This window comes from Daphnia magna, linkage group LG7, assembly GCF_020631705.1.
Source record: "Daphnia magna isolate NIES linkage group LG7, ASM2063170v1.1, whole genome shotgun sequence".
NCBI classification, from domain to species: domain Eukaryota; kingdom Metazoa; phylum Arthropoda; class Branchiopoda; order Diplostraca; family Daphniidae; genus Daphnia; species Daphnia magna.
The window spans coordinates 7,783,034-7,800,529 of NC_059188.1; the positions used below are offsets into that span (position 1 = coordinate 7,783,034).

The window sequence follows — 17,496 nt, forward strand, 5'->3', positions numbered from 1 at the left end:
GAACCCACCATTGTCCAAAAACCTGTTGCCAAAAAGACTAAAAAGACAGAGACTATTAAACAGACACCCGTAGTAATTCCCGTGGTAGCAAATTCCATGGTTTCCCAGGTACCTCTGGGGAGTGAATCACAAGATTCACTCTCAGGAAGTACTAATAATTTGGAAATTGAAACCATGGAATGTGACACCGCTACCACTCCCGCATCTGTACCTCCGAAAGACAATCCTTTGAAACCAATTATTAAATCCAAAATAGCAGCACCTCACACAGAGACAGAAGACCAGGAAACAGTGACAATTATCATGGAATCAATGGAACCCGACACGGGGGAAATTGATACCACTGATCCAGACAAAACTAAGGACCCCCTGAAAATTCCCACGGTACCACGAAGTAAACGATTTAAAACTACCCTGACGCCCCAAAATTCGAAACCCACTTCAGGCATTCCCGTACTCAAAAAACCTAACACATGACTTCACAATCATGTGGCCCGGATCACTATGATTTAGCTTTTTTTCAGATGTCTACCAGATCAAAACCAGTAACCATCTCCTTCAAAGCATAGCTAACAACACTACTTGGGACAGGGAGGGATTGGATATTTGCCCTATCTTGGATGTCGTCAACACAATTAAAATCGCCCATCAACACGAAGGGCAGTCGAGTGGTAACCGAGTAGGCAGGAACGGTTTGACGAAGAAAATTGTTTCTCTCATTCTTTACCTGCTTACCTGACGGGGCATAGATATTAATAAACGTAAAACATTTTACGTCAATGGAGATAAGCCTTCCGTCAGGTTCAAGAAGCAGTCGAGAATACTCCAGACCATGTCTAATTAGAATGGCTGTTCCTTTTTTGTTGGGACCGACATTTGCTAGCAAGTGGTAACAGCTTTCAATAATTGGGCAAGAGTGAAAGGCTTGAAGTCCTACGATATCTAAATTACTGTCCCTGCAGAAATTTAAAAGAATTTGACGTCGCTCGACTGATCGAATACCCCCAATGTTGATAGAAGCGATTTTTAATTGTGAATCAGCTCGAGCCGAAGCGGAGAAAGCCGAGAGAGTTTTAAATGCTCTCACTCTACAAGACGAAGATCATCATTCTTCAGTCAGTCATCAACGTCCAGTCCAACCACCCGACGCCGGTATGGGACCACAAGATACGTTGCGGAAAACCGGCCTTGCCATACCGCCAGGTGTCAGGACACCACCACTACTCGACGCTTCTAGTGTACCAGATGAATGGATTGACCACTACAGCCGCGGCAGTTTGCCACCGGTCGTCTCGAGTAGGAGTTCACGTTCATCAGTATCCGTCGACCTGGAGGTTTAACACGGGAAAACCCTGGATTGGTTCGTCTGGATCGACATTTTCAAGGCCTTGGTTCATGATACGCCGAAGTCTCCAGCAGAGAAACTCGCCGTCCTGAAGCGATATAAACGAGGAGATTGTCTAGACGCCATTCATGGCCTAGGAGGCGGCGAAGCCGCATACATGGAAGCACTCACCCGACTCAAACAATTCTGCGGACGTCAAGACGTTATGCGTTCTACCCACATTCATGCCATAAACCAGCTTGATTTCAAACAAGATCCAACGTCATTCAACCGTTACGCCGAGCAAATCCAGACCCATTTCTTCGACCTCACCAGGATCGGCGAAACCTCAGCAGCTGACCTGATAGAGAAAGTGTGTCAACGTTTATCTCTTCATGTCCTTTTAGCTTGGAATGAAGGGAAATGGGGACAATCAGAGCACCGAAGTCTAAACGATTTAAGAAGCTGGCTTTGTCATCGAGTTACTGCATACCAGAACGCCCACAGCATTGCCGCAGAGCAGACGACGCCATTCCCGAAGAATAATGCTGATGCCCGCGGTGATGTTGGTCGAAACGCCCACACTCATCAAGGAACATCGAGAGCCGGATTTAGGCAAAAATATCCCAGCAAACCATTTTGCTTCAAGTGCGAAAAGGACCACCGGCTCGTCGAGTGCAACGAGTTCAAGGAGCTCTCCATCGGGGAGAGAGCAACTTTCTGCGTCCTTCATCATCTTTGCTTTTTCTGTTTTAGCACCAAGCGTCCTGGGTGATTGCTCTATCAAGAAGCCGTGCAAGTAGGAAGACTGCCGTTATACCCATCATGAATTGCTACACGACTTCGGCCAGCTTCCAGTCCGGAAGGTTAAACCCTCATCAGCTCGATCTGGTCGGCAAAGAGTCAACCTCGGGATCATACGGTTGGAAATTCGATCAGGTGATGGGAGATCCTCCTCGATGGTGAACATCCTCGTAGACGAAGGAAGCGACTCGACGCTCATGACGAGCTCTTTTGCGAGAAAGTTGAGTTTGCAAGGAAAGGCGCAGATATTGGAAGTGGATGGAGTCGGAGGCGAAATAACTCGCCACAAGTCAAAGAGGGTCAAATTTATCTTGATCACGGAGTCCGAAGAGCAGCTCGAGATCGAAGCATCAACTATGAAGAAAGTAGCCAATCAAGCCCCTGTCGTGAATTGGAAGAAGAAGAAGCTCAACTGGCCGCATATTTCAGATCTACCAGTCGGAGAAGTCGGCGGTAACATCGACCTGTTGATAGGCCTGGATTATGCCCATCTACTAGTCGTTAGCGAGTCAAGAGGAGGAGAAGTTGGCCAACCAATCGCTTCTCACACCAAGTTCGGATGGATTATTCGAGGCGTCACCGGGCCAGAATCGACCCAGAATCCCGTTCGTAGTTTCCAAGCCGTCAGCACAGTTCTGTTAGAGGATGTCAAGGTGGAGCTACGTAGGTTTTGCGATACGGAGGAGTTTGGAACAGAGTTTCAATCCGGATGCGTCTCACCGGACAACAAACGCGCTCTAGATTTGGTGACGAAGAATACCCGGAAGTTGGATGTCGGATATCAGGTGCCCATCACCTGGCGCGTAGATGAACCTGATTTAATCAACATTCAAGAAATGGCCATGAATCGATGGAGGAGTCTGCTGCGTCGTTTTGATCGAAATCCAGATTTCGAAAGGGACTACAGAGCGGCCATGGCAAAGACGTTTGAACAAGGTTACGCGTCCGTTCTCCAAGATCCATCTGAGGCGAAATATTTTCTCGCTCATCACGGCGTCTATAAAGGACCGAAGCTTCGTGTGGTGTTCGACGCTGCTGCCACCTTTCGCGGAAAATGCCTGAATTACTCCATTATAGCAGGCCCAGCTTTACAACCTTCGTTGGCCGCTGTCATCACCCGATTTCGAGCTCATTAAATAGCCTGGGCTTCCGATGTGGAGGCTATGTTCAGCCGCTTCCGGTTATCTGAAGATGATGCAAACTATTTTTGTTTTCTTTGGGGAAAGAAGAAAGCTACCTGCCCCGATATCTGTCGGATGGATCGATTGCCGTTCGGAGCCAGTTGTTCGCCGTTCGTCGCTATTTACACCCTCCGACGGATCATGGAAGATGCTGGAGCGAGCGATCCAATTATTTCCGCTGTCCGAGAAAGTATGTATGTGGACGATTGCCTCAATTCAGCCCCATCAGTCGACGCAGGCGTCGCCGAGGCGTCTTTCGTCCGAGACTGTCTGCTCAACGCCGATCTGAAGTTGCAGCGATGGGTTTCCAATTCTTCTGAGTTTATCCGAAAACTAACAGGGAGAGACGAACCGTCTCCGATGCCTCCGGCCCACTCTTTATCACCAGACCCGAAAGAGAAGGTTTTGGGAATTATGTGAAGCACCACTACGGATACACTCGGCTTCAAGGTAGTACACCAACCAACATTCGATTTCACCCGAGTGGAGCTCATCAGCCGAGTAGCCAGCGTCTTCGACCCGCTGGGCGCCGCCTCGGCATTGATCGTGAAGGCAAAAATACGACTTAGAGAGCTCGGCACAAAAGGAGTAAATTGGACAGACACAATCGAGGGAGATGATCGTTGTTGGTGGCAAGGGTCGTTCAGAGCCCTGCAGTTGCTGAAAAAAATGGAAGTTCCGAGATGCCTCTTCCCAAATGGTCCCTCTATTGTTTCATCAGAGCTCCATATCTTCTGCGATGCTTCGGAAGAAGCATACGCGGCCGTCCTTTACATTCGAAACGTTTATTCCCACAAGAGGGACCCGGAAGTGGTAGTGCGTCAGGTTAAAGCAGCCAACAAGATTGCCCCGAAAAAGAGCATTTCCGTACCGAAACTGGAACTCAACGCTGCTTTATTAGGAGGCAGAGTCGCTAGAACAATTAGAGACTCTCTACCGGTCTAGATATCACGTCACAAATTCTGGACAGATAGTAGCATCGTCCGTAATTGGATACGAGCAACAGCTGCATATTATCAAGTTTTCGTTAGCAACAGGATCGGGGAGATTCAGTCTCTCACGGACGCGGATGAATGGCGATTCGTCCCAGGAATGCTGAATCCGGCAGATGCGGCCACCCGTTCAACCTTGGAAGGAGATATTTTTCCTCCCGTTTGGTTTAGCCGGCCCGGATTTTCTCGTACAAACAGAGTCTGAATAGCCCGCGGACCTACCTTGGATGGCGATCAACGAAGAGATCCGAGCTGCTCGTTCATTCACCGCTACCCAAATCGCGACGACGGTCTGGTCCAGTGCACATCTTACGCAAGAGGATATTCCGGCTCTCTGTCGGCTGAAAGACGATTTTCTATACCTCATCAAGAAATGTTAAGCTTAATCCTTCAGCGAGGACCTGCGCAGACTTCAGAAGAAGAAGTCTCTTTACTCCACTTCCTTCATCTTAGCCCTGACACCGATTCTCAGTGAAGATGGAATCCTTCGTCTAGGCGGCCGAGCTGGACGAGCCAAATTGCCTTATGACCAGCTACACCCGCCCCTCCTGTCTGGTCAGCACCCCCTGGCGGTGAAAACCATGAAGGCATTCCATGAGAATCTCAAACATGTTGGAACCGATTTTCTCCTTAGTTACATCCGCCAACACTTGGATAAGAAGAGGCCGCGAGTTGGTCAAGAAAGTGCGCCGAGACTGCGTCGTCTGCAGACGTAATCGAGCTCAGCCTTGCAAACAGATGATGGCCGATCTTACCGAATCGCGTCTAGATTTCGGACCTCTACCTTTTACTAGGGCGGCTGCTGACTTGTTCGGACCATTGGAGATTGGCCTATATCGAAATCGGACGGTTAACCGCTGGGGCGTTTTATACACCTGCCTCGTCACCCGAGCCATCTTTCTGGACCTTGTACCGTCGCTGTCATCAATGGATTTCCTCCTCTCACTGAGAAGATTCATCACTAAGTTCTTCATTCTGACAACGGGACCAATTTCATCGACGCAGAAAGAGAGTTGCGCGAAGCCGCCGAAGTCTTATACGCGTCAGAAGAGATTCCAAGGTTCATGCACTCTTCCAGCATCCAATGGACTTTTCAGCCTCCGCGGACGCCACATTTTGGGGGTGCGCACGAGTTTTTGGTGAAATCTACCAAACGGGCGCTTTACAACGCCTTGGACCAAGAGAAAGGGAACTACCGTCATCCGACAGAAGACCTCCTCCGGACGCTGCTGTTTGAAGTCGCCGGATTGCTGAACACCCGTCCTCTGACATACGCCAGCTCAGACCCGGCGGATTTTCGCCCTCTGACACCCAATGACTTCCTGAATCGAGCCCCGACGGCTCATCCACCAGCTGGAGTATTTGACGATGCTCCACCTCGAGATAAATACAAATATCTCCAACGCACTCTGAATCTCTTTTGGGATTTATGGAAAACTGTCTATTTACAGTCCCTGGCGTCTGGGAAGAAATGGAAAACTCAGCGACCGAATTTAGCGGTCGGTGATATCGTGTTGGAGATAAACAAGGGACTCGGCCGTGGCATCTGGAAGATTGGACACGTCATTCGAGTATTGTCTGGACCAGACGGGTGCGTTCGAGCGGTAGACGTCCAGCTTCCAGCGGGAATTTTTCGCCGTGGAATTACGGAGCTGTGTCTTCTTGAAACTGGCTCGTCAGTACCTTCCTCGGGGGAGGATGTTTCCGCGAAGTCCGCATAACGGCGCTGTTCCCGTTCTCTTTTGTTTCCCTACTCTTCCTCTCTCTCATTATCTCTTTATTACTTCTTATTTTTCCCACCGCCCACGCTTAGCGCTTATATTAGCTTCCATTATTTAGTCTGCTTGCTTGTCAATCATTTTCTATGTGTCCTGTCACGTCTCGTGAAACTCGATCTCACATTTTCGTAAGTTTATTGTGCTTATTATTTCTGGTGCGTTGATTTATATCTTGTTGTAATTTATCCCCTCTAATTGATCTTATGTAATTATCAGATTATAGTCTGTGGAGTGAGTCAACACTCGCCAGATATTGTATAGTCATACCTCACCCACATGTTCGTTCTTTCTCGCCTCGGGTAAATTATATTTCTTGTTATATGTGATTTGATCTCTCGTGTAATGTTACCTTTCCATGTTTAGGTTCTCCCAACTTCTGTCCACCTACCCAACCATAAACAGAATCCAATATACTTGTATTCAATCACAATAAACTCTTATACCATGAGTTTTTACTTCTATATGTAAACAGGATGAAATCTACTTGTATTCAATGTGAATACACTGTGATACCATAAGTTTTTACTTCTATATGTGAACAGGATCAAATATACTTGTATTCATTGTGAATACACTGTGATATTATGAGTTTATACTTCTAAATGTAAACAGAATCAAATATACTTGTATTCAATAAAAATTCACTGTTATACCATGAGTTGTTACTTCTATATCTAAAAAGGGTCAAATATACTTGTATTCAATGTGAATACACTGTGATATTATGGTTTTTTACTTCTATATGTAAACAGGATCAAATATACTTGTATTCAATGTGAATAAACTGTGATTATTATGAATTCATACTTCTACATGTAAACAGAATCAAATAAACTTGTATTCAATGTGAATACACTGGTATACCACAAGTTTTTACTTCTATAAGTAAACAGCATAAAATATACTTGTATTCAATGTGAATACACTGTGATATCATGAGTTTTTACTTCTATATGTAAACAGAATCAAATATACTTGTATTCAATGTAAATACACTGTGATAAGTTTAAACTTCTATATGTAAACAGCAAAAAATATACTTCTATTCAATGTGAATACCCTGTGATACCACGAGTTTTTACCTCTATATGTAAACAGCAAAAAATTTACTTTTATTCAATGTGAATACACTGTGATACCATGAGTTTTTACTTCTGTATATAAACAGGATCAAATATACTTGTATTCTTGTGAATACATTGTGATATTATGAGTTTTTAATTCTACATTTAAACAGAATCAAATATACTTGTATTCAATGTGAATGCACTGTGATACCATGACTTTATACTTCTACATGTAAAAAGAATCAAATATACTTGTATTCAATGTGAAAACTCTGTGATACCATAAGTTTACACTTCTATATATAAAAAGAATCAAATATACTTGTATTCAATGTGAATACACTGTGATATTATGAGTTTATACTTCTACATGTAAAAAGAATCAAATATACTTGTATTCAATGTGAATACACGGTGATACAATTAGCTTTTACTTCTATATATAAACAAGATCAAATATACTTGTATTCAATGTGAATCCACTGTGATACCATGAGTTTATACTTCTACATGAAAACAGAATCAAATATAGTTGTATTCAATGGGAATACACTGTGATACCATGAGTTTTTACTTCTACATGTAAACAGAATCAAATATACTTGTATTCAATAATAATAAATTCTTATATAAAATGAGTTTTTACTTTTATATGTCAACAGGATCAAATCTACTGTGATATTATGAGTTTATACTTCTACATGTAAAAAGAATCAAATATACTTGTATTCATTGTGAATACACTGGTATACCATGAGTTTTATTTCCATATGTAAACAGAAAAAAATATACTTGTATTCAATGTGAATACACTGCGATACCATGAGTTTTACTTCTAAATGTAAACAGGATCAAATATACTTGTATTCAATGTGAATACACGTGATACCATGAGTTTATACATCTACATGTAAACAGAATCAGATATACTTGTATTCAATGTGAATACACTGTGATACCAAGAGTTTTTACTTCTATATTTAAACAAGATCAAATATACTCGTATTCAATGTGAATACACTGTGATACCATGAGTTTACACTTCTAAATGTAAACAGCATCAAATATACTTATATTCAATGTGAACACACTTTGATACCATGAGTTTTTACTTCTATACGTAAACAGGATCAATTATACTTGTATTCAATGTTAATACACTGTGATATTATGAGTTTATACTTCTAAATGTAAACAGAATCAAATATACTTGTATTAAATGAGAATGCACTGTGATATTATGAGTTTATACTTCTACATTTAAACAGAATCAAATATACTTGTATTTATTGTGAATACACTGTTATACCATGAGTTTTTACTTCTATATGTAAACAGCATCAAATATACTTGTATTCAATGTGAATACACTGTGATACCATGAGTTTATACTTCTACATGTAAACAGGATAAAATATACTTGTATTCATTGTTAATACACTGTGATATTATGAGTTTATACTTCTACATGTAAACAGAATCAAATATACTTGTATTCAATGTGAATGCACTGTGATACCATGACTTTATACTTCTACATGTAAAAAGAATCAAATATACTTGTATTCAATGTGAAAACACTGTGCTACCATAAGTTTACACTTCTATATATAAAAAGAATCAAATATACTTGTATTCAATGTGAATACACTGTGATATTATGAGTTTATACTTCTACATGTAAAAAGAATCAAATATACTTGTATTCAATGTGAATACACGGTGATACAATTAGCTTTTACTTCTATATATAAACAAGATCAAATATACTTGTATTCAATGTGAATCCACTGTGATACCATGAGTTTATACTTCTACATGAAAACAGAATCAAATATAGTTGTATTCAATGGGAATACACTGTGATACCATGAGTTTTTACTTCTACATGTAAACAGAATCAAATATACTTGTATTCAATAATAATAAATTCTTATATAAAATGAGTTTTTACTTTTATATGTCAACAGGATCAAATCTACTGTGATATTATGAGTTTATACTTCTACATGTAAAAAGAATCAAATATACTTGTATTCATTGTGAATACACTGGTATACCATGAGTTTTATTTCCATATGTAAACAGAAAAAAATATACTTGTATTCAATGTGAATACACTGCGATACCATGAGTTTTACTTCTAAATGTAAACAGGATCAAATATACTTGTATTCAATGTGAATACACGTGATACCATGAGTTTATACATCTACATGTAAACAGAATCAGATATACTTGTATTCAATGTGAATACACTGTGATACCAAGAGTTTTTACTTCTATATTTAAACAAGATCAAATATACTCGTATTCAATGTGAATACACTGTGATACCATGAGTTTACACTTCTAAATGTAAACAGCATCAAATATACTTATATTCAATGTGAACACACTTTGATACCATGAGTTTTTACTTCTATACGTAAACAGGATCAATTATACTTGTATTCAATGTTAATACACTGTGATATTATGAGTTTATACTTCTAAATGTAAACAGAATCAAATATACTTGTATTAAATGAGAATGCACTGTGATATTATGAGTTTATACTTCTACATTTAAACAGAATCAAATATACTTGTATTTATTGTGAATACACTGTTATACCATGAGTTTTTACTTCTATATGTAAACAGCATCAAATATACTTGTATTCAATGTGAATACACTGTGATACCATGAGTTTATACTTCTACATGTAAACAGGATAAAATATACTTGTATTCATTGTTAATACACTGTGATATTATGAGTTTATACTTCTACATGTAAACAGAATCAAATATACTTGTTGGGGAGACCGGGGTTGGATGGGACAAAAAAATAAAAGATCATTAAAGCTCTATAGTTTTTTTTATGTATTTGATGTATGTCTAAAAGAAGTATACGGATTGAAAAACAAGGCTTTTCTGTTTTCCTGTTTTTTTTTTATTTTTATTTTCGTTGAAAATTGATAGTTTTATTTAAGATTTTTTAATCTTCATTCATATTTTTTTCGTCAAATTTAACGGGGTTGCTTGGGACAGATAAGAAAAGGAAACTGAAGGTATGTTATATATAGGTAAAAAAAATAAATAATAATATATTTACATTCACCAATGAATTTTCATTAAAAAATACTAAATACGTTTATCATTAATCACTATTTCATATAGTAATTAATCTGTAAACTGGTTTCTATCTAAAAACATATATTCAGTGTGAGGGGGTTGGCGTTAGAGGAAAGAAGGCGTGGCTGTAAAAAATCGATGTTTATTTTAATTTAATCGATTTGTTTTTATATTTCTTGTTGTTAAAAGTAAGTCTGCAAATATTGTTTTTGCAACCTAAATAGCTCATCCCGCATCACATTTTCTAAAGGTAGTAAATATATCTTACAAATTTCTAAAACTGTATGCCACTAAACTTTTATCCATTTTGTTACCCTACCTTGCAGGCTGAAGTAGGCCTAAACCGTTTTTCAATTGGTTTAAGTTTTTGAAGTGAATCCGTTAGGCCTACATGACTTTTACATATATTAGAAAGAATGGAGATACAGCACCAACTGAATCTGCCATCAAAGAAGCATTACTCCAACAACATTCAAGAGACATTAGCTTTAGAAAAGCAGCGCAACAAGGCATATCAAAATCTACTCTTCATCGTTTGTCGAAACAGTTTGATCCCACTGATCCAAATACTTCTACGTTGAAACAGAGCTTTCACAATCGACAAGTGCTAACTCCAGAACAAGAAGAACTGTCACAATATCTAATTGTTGCACAGAAGTTAAATCACGGCCTCACTCCTCTTGATACAAAGAAATTGGCCTATTGTTACGGTAAAGCAAATTTAATTTCAATGCCTAATCAGTTGAGTGTAAAGAAAGCAGCAGGGTCAGATTAGTTTTCCCTATTTCTGAAACGAAATAAAAACCTCTCGATAAGGAAGCCAGAACGAACAAGTCAAGCGAGAGCAGCTGCTGTAAATCACCGCGTCATTGATAAGTTCTACGATGATTTGTTTGAATTAATAAACAAGCACAACTTTCAACCTGAAGATATTTTTAATTGTGATGAAACAAACAATCCTACAGTAGTTGAGCCACAGAAGATTGTTGCAAAGACTGGAGTGAAGGCGGTAGGTCAAATATTGTAAACATTTTCATTGATTGCTATGAAACACAACTTTCTATGAATGATTCATGTTTCAACAACCACAAGTCAAGAACAAGGAACAAATGTAACAATGTTAGCGTTTGTTAATGCTGCTGGTAAACATTTTCCTGGAGTATTCGTATTCCCAAGAGTGAAAGTCAATCTTGAGAAGATGATTAATCTACCAGAAGGTTTCATTCCTTTAGCACACAAAACTGGCTGGATGACGGCAGAATTGTTCTTGATTTCCCTTCAACATCTTCAGAAACAGATTAACTGTTCACCACAAAAACCAATTCTTTTGATTATGGATAATCATATTAGCCATATAAGTTATCCTGTTGTTGAGTTTTCCAAAAAAAATTGAATCATTCTTTTTACTTTACCACCTCATACCTCACACGAAACGCAACCACTCGATAAGTGTTTATTTGGGCCTATGAAACAAGACTTAAAACAGGAACATCATGATTGGATTATGCAGCATCCTGGGCAGCGAATTTCAATATATGATGTCCCTGGATTAACTATCCAACCGTACAAAAAGAGATTTATTTCAAGGAACATCAAGTCGGCATTTGCAGCATGTGGCATTTATCCTTTTAATAGGCATGCGATTCCAGAACATATGTTTGCTCCTTCAGAAGTCACAGATTTACCTGCAGGTACGAAATAATTGTATTAAGTTAAAGAACACTATATTCACTGTTGGAGTTTTTTTTAAGTTGTTCCAGTGGATCAAGTAGAAATAGATCCGGTCTGTCAAAAAACAAACGCTCAAGAGCAGTTTCGTAATGCAGTTGTCAGCCATCTAAATACTACTTTACCAGGTATTAGTACCTAGCGCTGCATTCACTAAAGTATAAATTTTAATTGATAGTTTTTGCTTCCAATTTCAGCTCACCTGCCACTGCAAAATGCAAATACGAATTTAACTCCATCTAGTCAAGGAGCAAGTCATTGTGTGGAATGTGGATGTGGAACAACTACTAATTACATGTTGACAGTTTCATCTTGCGGTAAAGTGGTCAGTGTAACTCCTATTTCAACTACTACAAATGAAAAGGGTTGTCGACATGTGAGCCTTGATAACTTTCAGCATATGACTGGAAGACATGTGACACCAGCGGAAGTTATTCTTCACCCACAAGTCCCTCAAACAGGACCAAGAGTATCAAGATTCAAGAACCGTGGGTCTTCACGTGTACTAACAAGTACGCCTGAAATGATTCGGATCAAAGAAAGCTACAAGGAAAAAATGGAAAAAGAAAATAGGGTGGCTTTAAGAAAAAACGGAAATGTTAAGAAGAATAATTCCAAGAAAACAAAAAGTCTAGAACTGTCAAACCCTAACTCTTCAAATCTGAATTCTGCATCAAATCAACAGGTAACTACAAAGACCAATAGACGTGACATCGACTTACTCGACTATATTCCAAAAACTGGCAGTAACATTGTTGTCGGGCAACGTGCACCTTCAACTCGTAAAGTCAATCGAAAACTTATTACTGAATTTGTTTAATTCTGATATTCTCGTGAACAATCTATTTGCAGTCAAATTAATCTCGTGAAAATTCGTGAAAAATGGGTCAATGCCATCTTGAGTTTAAAACAAACAAGTATTCTATTTCCTAATTTTCAATGATAATGGAAAAAGAAATCTCGTGATAATTTACATTATGTGCGTCAATCCAGTCTTTAGTTTAAAACAAGAAGTGTTTCCTATTTCCAAATGATAATGGAAACAAATAATCTCGTGATAATTAATTGTTGCTAAAATATAAATTCCTTAAACTAAAAGAAGTGAAAAAATGATTTTCTCTTCTAAAATTGAATTTTGAAGCTTTTCACAAATACAGATGAAAGAAGAATAAAATGTCTATGTTTCTTTAATCGATAGGCCTACTATAAAAAAATACGGAGTAATAATAACTATATCACAATTTGTTGTTGTGTCTGTGTTTTTTCAAAGCAAATCAATGTAATGGCAAAGATACTAGTTATTTCCAAGTTGTAATTGGCATCTCAAATTGATTCCAATCGTATTCACATACAAACAACCATCCATTGCATATTGGGAGAAATTGTTCACTTGGAAACGCAACGCTCCTTTTTCTGGTGAATAGAAAATGAATGTTGCTTGAATATTGTGTAAATCACGTGCAAATCGATTTTCAAAACGAGGAAGAGTTGATCTATTGCGTTGGTATTGGGGATAAGTGATGTAATTTCCAGTGGACTTATCTAAAGGCCATAAACTGTATAAAGTGATTTCAGCTCTGCGATTGAGCCCCTCTCCTTCACTTGGTTTCATGGATACGTCTGGGTATACAGCCACCATCTTGCAACCCATTGATACTATATAAATTAAGATGTTAAAATAGTTACTTGAAATTAATTATTAAGTCGCATACCAATGTCATCCAGATTCAAATGAGCAACATCCAAAGGGCCTTCGAAAAGAATTTTACCATACCCTTGACGAATTATAGTAAATGAAGTAACAATACACTCTCCATTTTGATCCAATCCTTGCTTTGCAAGTTCTTCCAAACTCGGTATTACTGAATATCCACAACGACGTAAAACTATTCCGACAGGGTGACGAGACCTCTTACTTATCACGTTGTTTACGTTTCAGATTTGAAACCACTGGTAAATCGATGTGAACCAGCCGGTAAGAGGGAATTATCGATTATTAGTTAGGCCACTCCCACTGGGATGGTCAAAATTGTCCCATACAACACCATTTCCGTTGTCCACATCAACCCCTCATGAAGTACCTTTACATTTATATTTACTACAGCTAAAATAGAGCCGGTAAATACTTTTTTTTTTACTTTAGATAGTAAAATGACAGGTTATTCGAATGCCATATTTTCTTTTTAATTAGCTTTAAGTAATTTAAAGTGTTTTTTAACTTTAAAACAAAGTAAAAAGTTTTGGCTTTTTCCCAAAACTCTATTTTTACGTCAACGCTCAAACTATAAATTATGTTTAATGAACATTTTGTGGAGAAGTCCGTCACACTATTCTTTGTACATTGTACAAAAATTAAATTTATTTAATACATTGAACATACAAAAAGGGTACTGTCCCACGTAGCCCCTGTGCCACCCAACCCCGGTCTCCCCTATTCAATAAAAATTCACTGTTATACCATAAGTTTTTACTTCTATATGTAAACAGGATCAAATACACTTGTATTTAATGTGAATACACTGTGATATTATGAGTCTATACTTCTTCATGTAAACAGAATAAATTATACTTGTATTCCTCGTGAATACACTGTTATACCATGAGTTTTTTCTTCTATCTGTAAAAAGCATCAAACATACTTGTATTCATTGTGAATACACTGTGATACTATGAGTTTATACTTCTACATGTAAACAGAATCAAATATACTTGTATTCAATGTGAATACACTATTATACCATGAGTTTTACTTCTATATGTAAACAGGATCAAATATACTTGTGTTCAATGTAAATACACTGTGATACCATAAGTTTATACTTCTATATGTAAACAAATCCAATATACTTGTATTTAATGTGAATACACTGTGATGCCACGAGTTTTTACTTCTATATGTAAACAGGATCAAATATACTTGTATTCAATGTGAACACACTGTGATACTATGAGTTTTAACTTCTATATGTAAACAGCATCAAATATAATTGTATTAAATGTGAATCCACTGTGATACCATGAGTTTATACTTCTACATGTAAACAGAATCAAATATAGTTGTATTCAATGGGAATACACTGTGATACCATAATTTTTTACTCCTACATGTAAACAGAATCAAATATACTTCTATTCAATAATAATTAACTCTTATACCATGAGTTTTTTCTTCTATATGTTAACAGGATCAAATATACTTGTATTCAATGTGAATACACTGTGATACCATGAGTTTTTACTTCAATCTGTTAACAGGATAAAATATACTTGTATTCAATGTGAACACACTGTGATACCATGAGTTTTTACTTCTATATTTAAACCTAATCAAATATACTTGTATTAAATGTGAATACACTGTGACACCAGGATTTTATACTTCTACATTTAAACAGAATCAAATATACTTGTATTCAATGAGAATACACTCTGGTACCACGAGTTTTTACTTCTATGTGTAAACATAATCAAATATATTTGTATTCAATGTGAATACACTGTGATACCATGAGTTTTTACTTTTACATGTAAACGTGATCAATTTTACTTGTATTCAATGTAAGTACACTGTTATACCATGAATTTACACTTCTACATGTAAACAGAATCAAATATACTTGTTTTCAAGGTAAATACACTGTGATACCATGAGTTTTTACTTCTATAGGTAAACAGGATCAAATATACTTGTATTCAATTTGAATACACTGTGATACCATTAGTTTATACTTCTACATGTAAACAGAATTAAATATACTTGTATTCAATGTGAATATACTGTGATATTTTGAGTTTATACTTCTGCATGTAAACAGAATCAAATATACTTGTATTCAATGTGAATACACTGAGATACCATGAGTTTTTACTTTTACATGTAAACATGATCAAATATACTTGTATTCAATGTGAGTACACTGTGATACCATGAGTTTTTACTTCTATATGTAAACGGGATAAAATATATTGTATTCAATTTAAATACACTTTGATACCATGAGTTTATACTTCTACATGTAAACAGAATCGAATATACTTGTATTCAATGTGAATACACTGTGATAGCATGAGTTTATACTTCTACATGTAAACAGCATAAAATATACTTCTACTTAATGTGAATACTCTGTGATCCTATGAGTTTTTACTTCTATATGTAAACAGGATCAAATATACTTGTATTCAAGGTGAATACACTGTGATACCATGAGTTTATACTTCTACATGTAAACAGAATCCAATATACTTGTATTCAATAATAATAAACGCTTATATCATGAGTTTTTACTTCAATTTGTAAAAAGGATCAAATATACTTGTATTCAATGTGAATACACTGTGATATTATGAGTTTCTATTTCTACATGTAAACAGAATAAAATATACTTGTATTCATTGTGAACACACTGTTATACCATGAGTTTTTACTTCGATATGTAAACAGCATCAAATATACTTGTATTCAATGAAAATACACTGTGATACCATGAGTTTACACTTCTAGATCTAAACAGAATCAAAAATATTTGTATTCAATGTAAATACACTGTGATACCATGAGTTTTTACTTCGATATGTAAACAGCAGTAAATATACCTGTATTCAATGTGAATACACTGTGATACCATGAATTTATACTTCTACATGTAAAAAGAATCAAATATACTTGTATTCAATATGAATACACGGTGATACAATTAGCTTTTACTTCTATATGTAAACAGGATCAAATATACTTGTATTCAATTTGAATATACTGTGATATTACGAGTTTATACTTCTTCATGTAAACAGAATCAAATATACTTGTATTCATTGTGAATACACTGTTATACCATGATTTTTTACTTCTATATGTAAACAGAATCAAATATACTTGTATTCAATGTGAATACACTGTGATATTATAAGTTTATACTTCTTCATGTAAACAGAATCAAATATACTTGTATTCATTGTGAATACACTGTTATACAATGAGTTTTTACTTCTATATGTATAAAGCATTAAATATACTTGTATTCAATGTGAATACACTGTGATATTATGAGTTTATACTTCTTCATGTCAACAGAATCAAATATACTTGTATTCATTGTGAATACACTGTTATACCATGATTTTTTACTTCTATATGTAAACAGAATCAAATATACTTGTATTCAATGTGAATACACTGTGATATTATGAGTTTATACTTCTACATGTAAACAGGATCAAATATACTTGTATTCAATGTAAATACACTGTGATATTATGAATTTTTACTTCTAAATGTAAACAGGATCAAATATACTTGTATTCAATGTGAATACACTGTGATATTATGAGTTTATACTTTTACATGTAAACAGGATCAAATATACTTGTATTCAAAAAGAAAGCACTGTTATATCATGAGTTTATATTTCTACATGTAAACAGAATCAATTATACTTGTATTCAATGTGAATGCACTGTTTTACCATTAGTTTTACTTCTATATGTAAACAGGATCAAATA

General features: G+C 36.7%; 2 protein-coding genes across 2 annotated transcripts; one reads left to right on the plus strand and one right to left on the minus strand.

Annotated features, from left to right (window-relative positions):
- Positions 1–2,283: 2,283 nt before the first annotated feature.
- Positions 2,284–3,264, plus strand: LOC116928634. The gene has a single exon (XM_032935735.2). The coding sequence runs from the start codon at positions 2,284–2,286 to the stop codon at positions 3,262–3,264; it is 981 nt and encodes a 326-aa protein (XP_032791626.2).
- A 10,022-nt stretch (positions 3,265–13,286) lies between these two features.
- Positions 13,287–14,042, minus strand: LOC116928636 (nuclear pore complex protein Nup98-Nup96-like). Its single transcript, XM_032935738.2, has 3 exons — positions 14,010–14,042; positions 13,707–13,905; positions 13,287–13,650 (listed from the first exon to the last, which is right to left on the minus strand). The coding sequence occupies exons 1-3, from the start codon at positions 14,040–14,042 to the stop codon at positions 13,289–13,291; spliced, it is 594 nt and encodes a 197-aa protein (XP_032791629.2). The 3' UTR covers positions 13,287–13,288.
- Positions 14,043–17,496: the final 3,454 nt, after the last annotated feature.

Excerpts from the sequence above, each read along its gene's own strand:
- LOC116928636 (XM_032935738.2), bottom strand. The coding sequence starts at position 14,042 with ATGGTGTTGTATGGGACAATTTTGACCATCCCA. Across the intron at positions 13,906-14,009 it reads GGACAATTTTGACCATCCCA|AGGTCTCGTCACCCTGTCGG; the intron begins GTGGGAGTGGCC and ends GTGATAAGTAAG. Across the intron at positions 13,651-13,706 it reads TTTGAATCTGGATGACATTG|TATCAATGGGTTGCAAGATG; the intron begins GTATGCGACTTA and ends TAATTTATATAG.
- LOC116928634 (XM_032935735.2), top strand. The coding sequence starts at position 2,284 with ATGGTGAACATCCTCGTAGACGAAGGAAGCGACTCGACGCTCATGACG.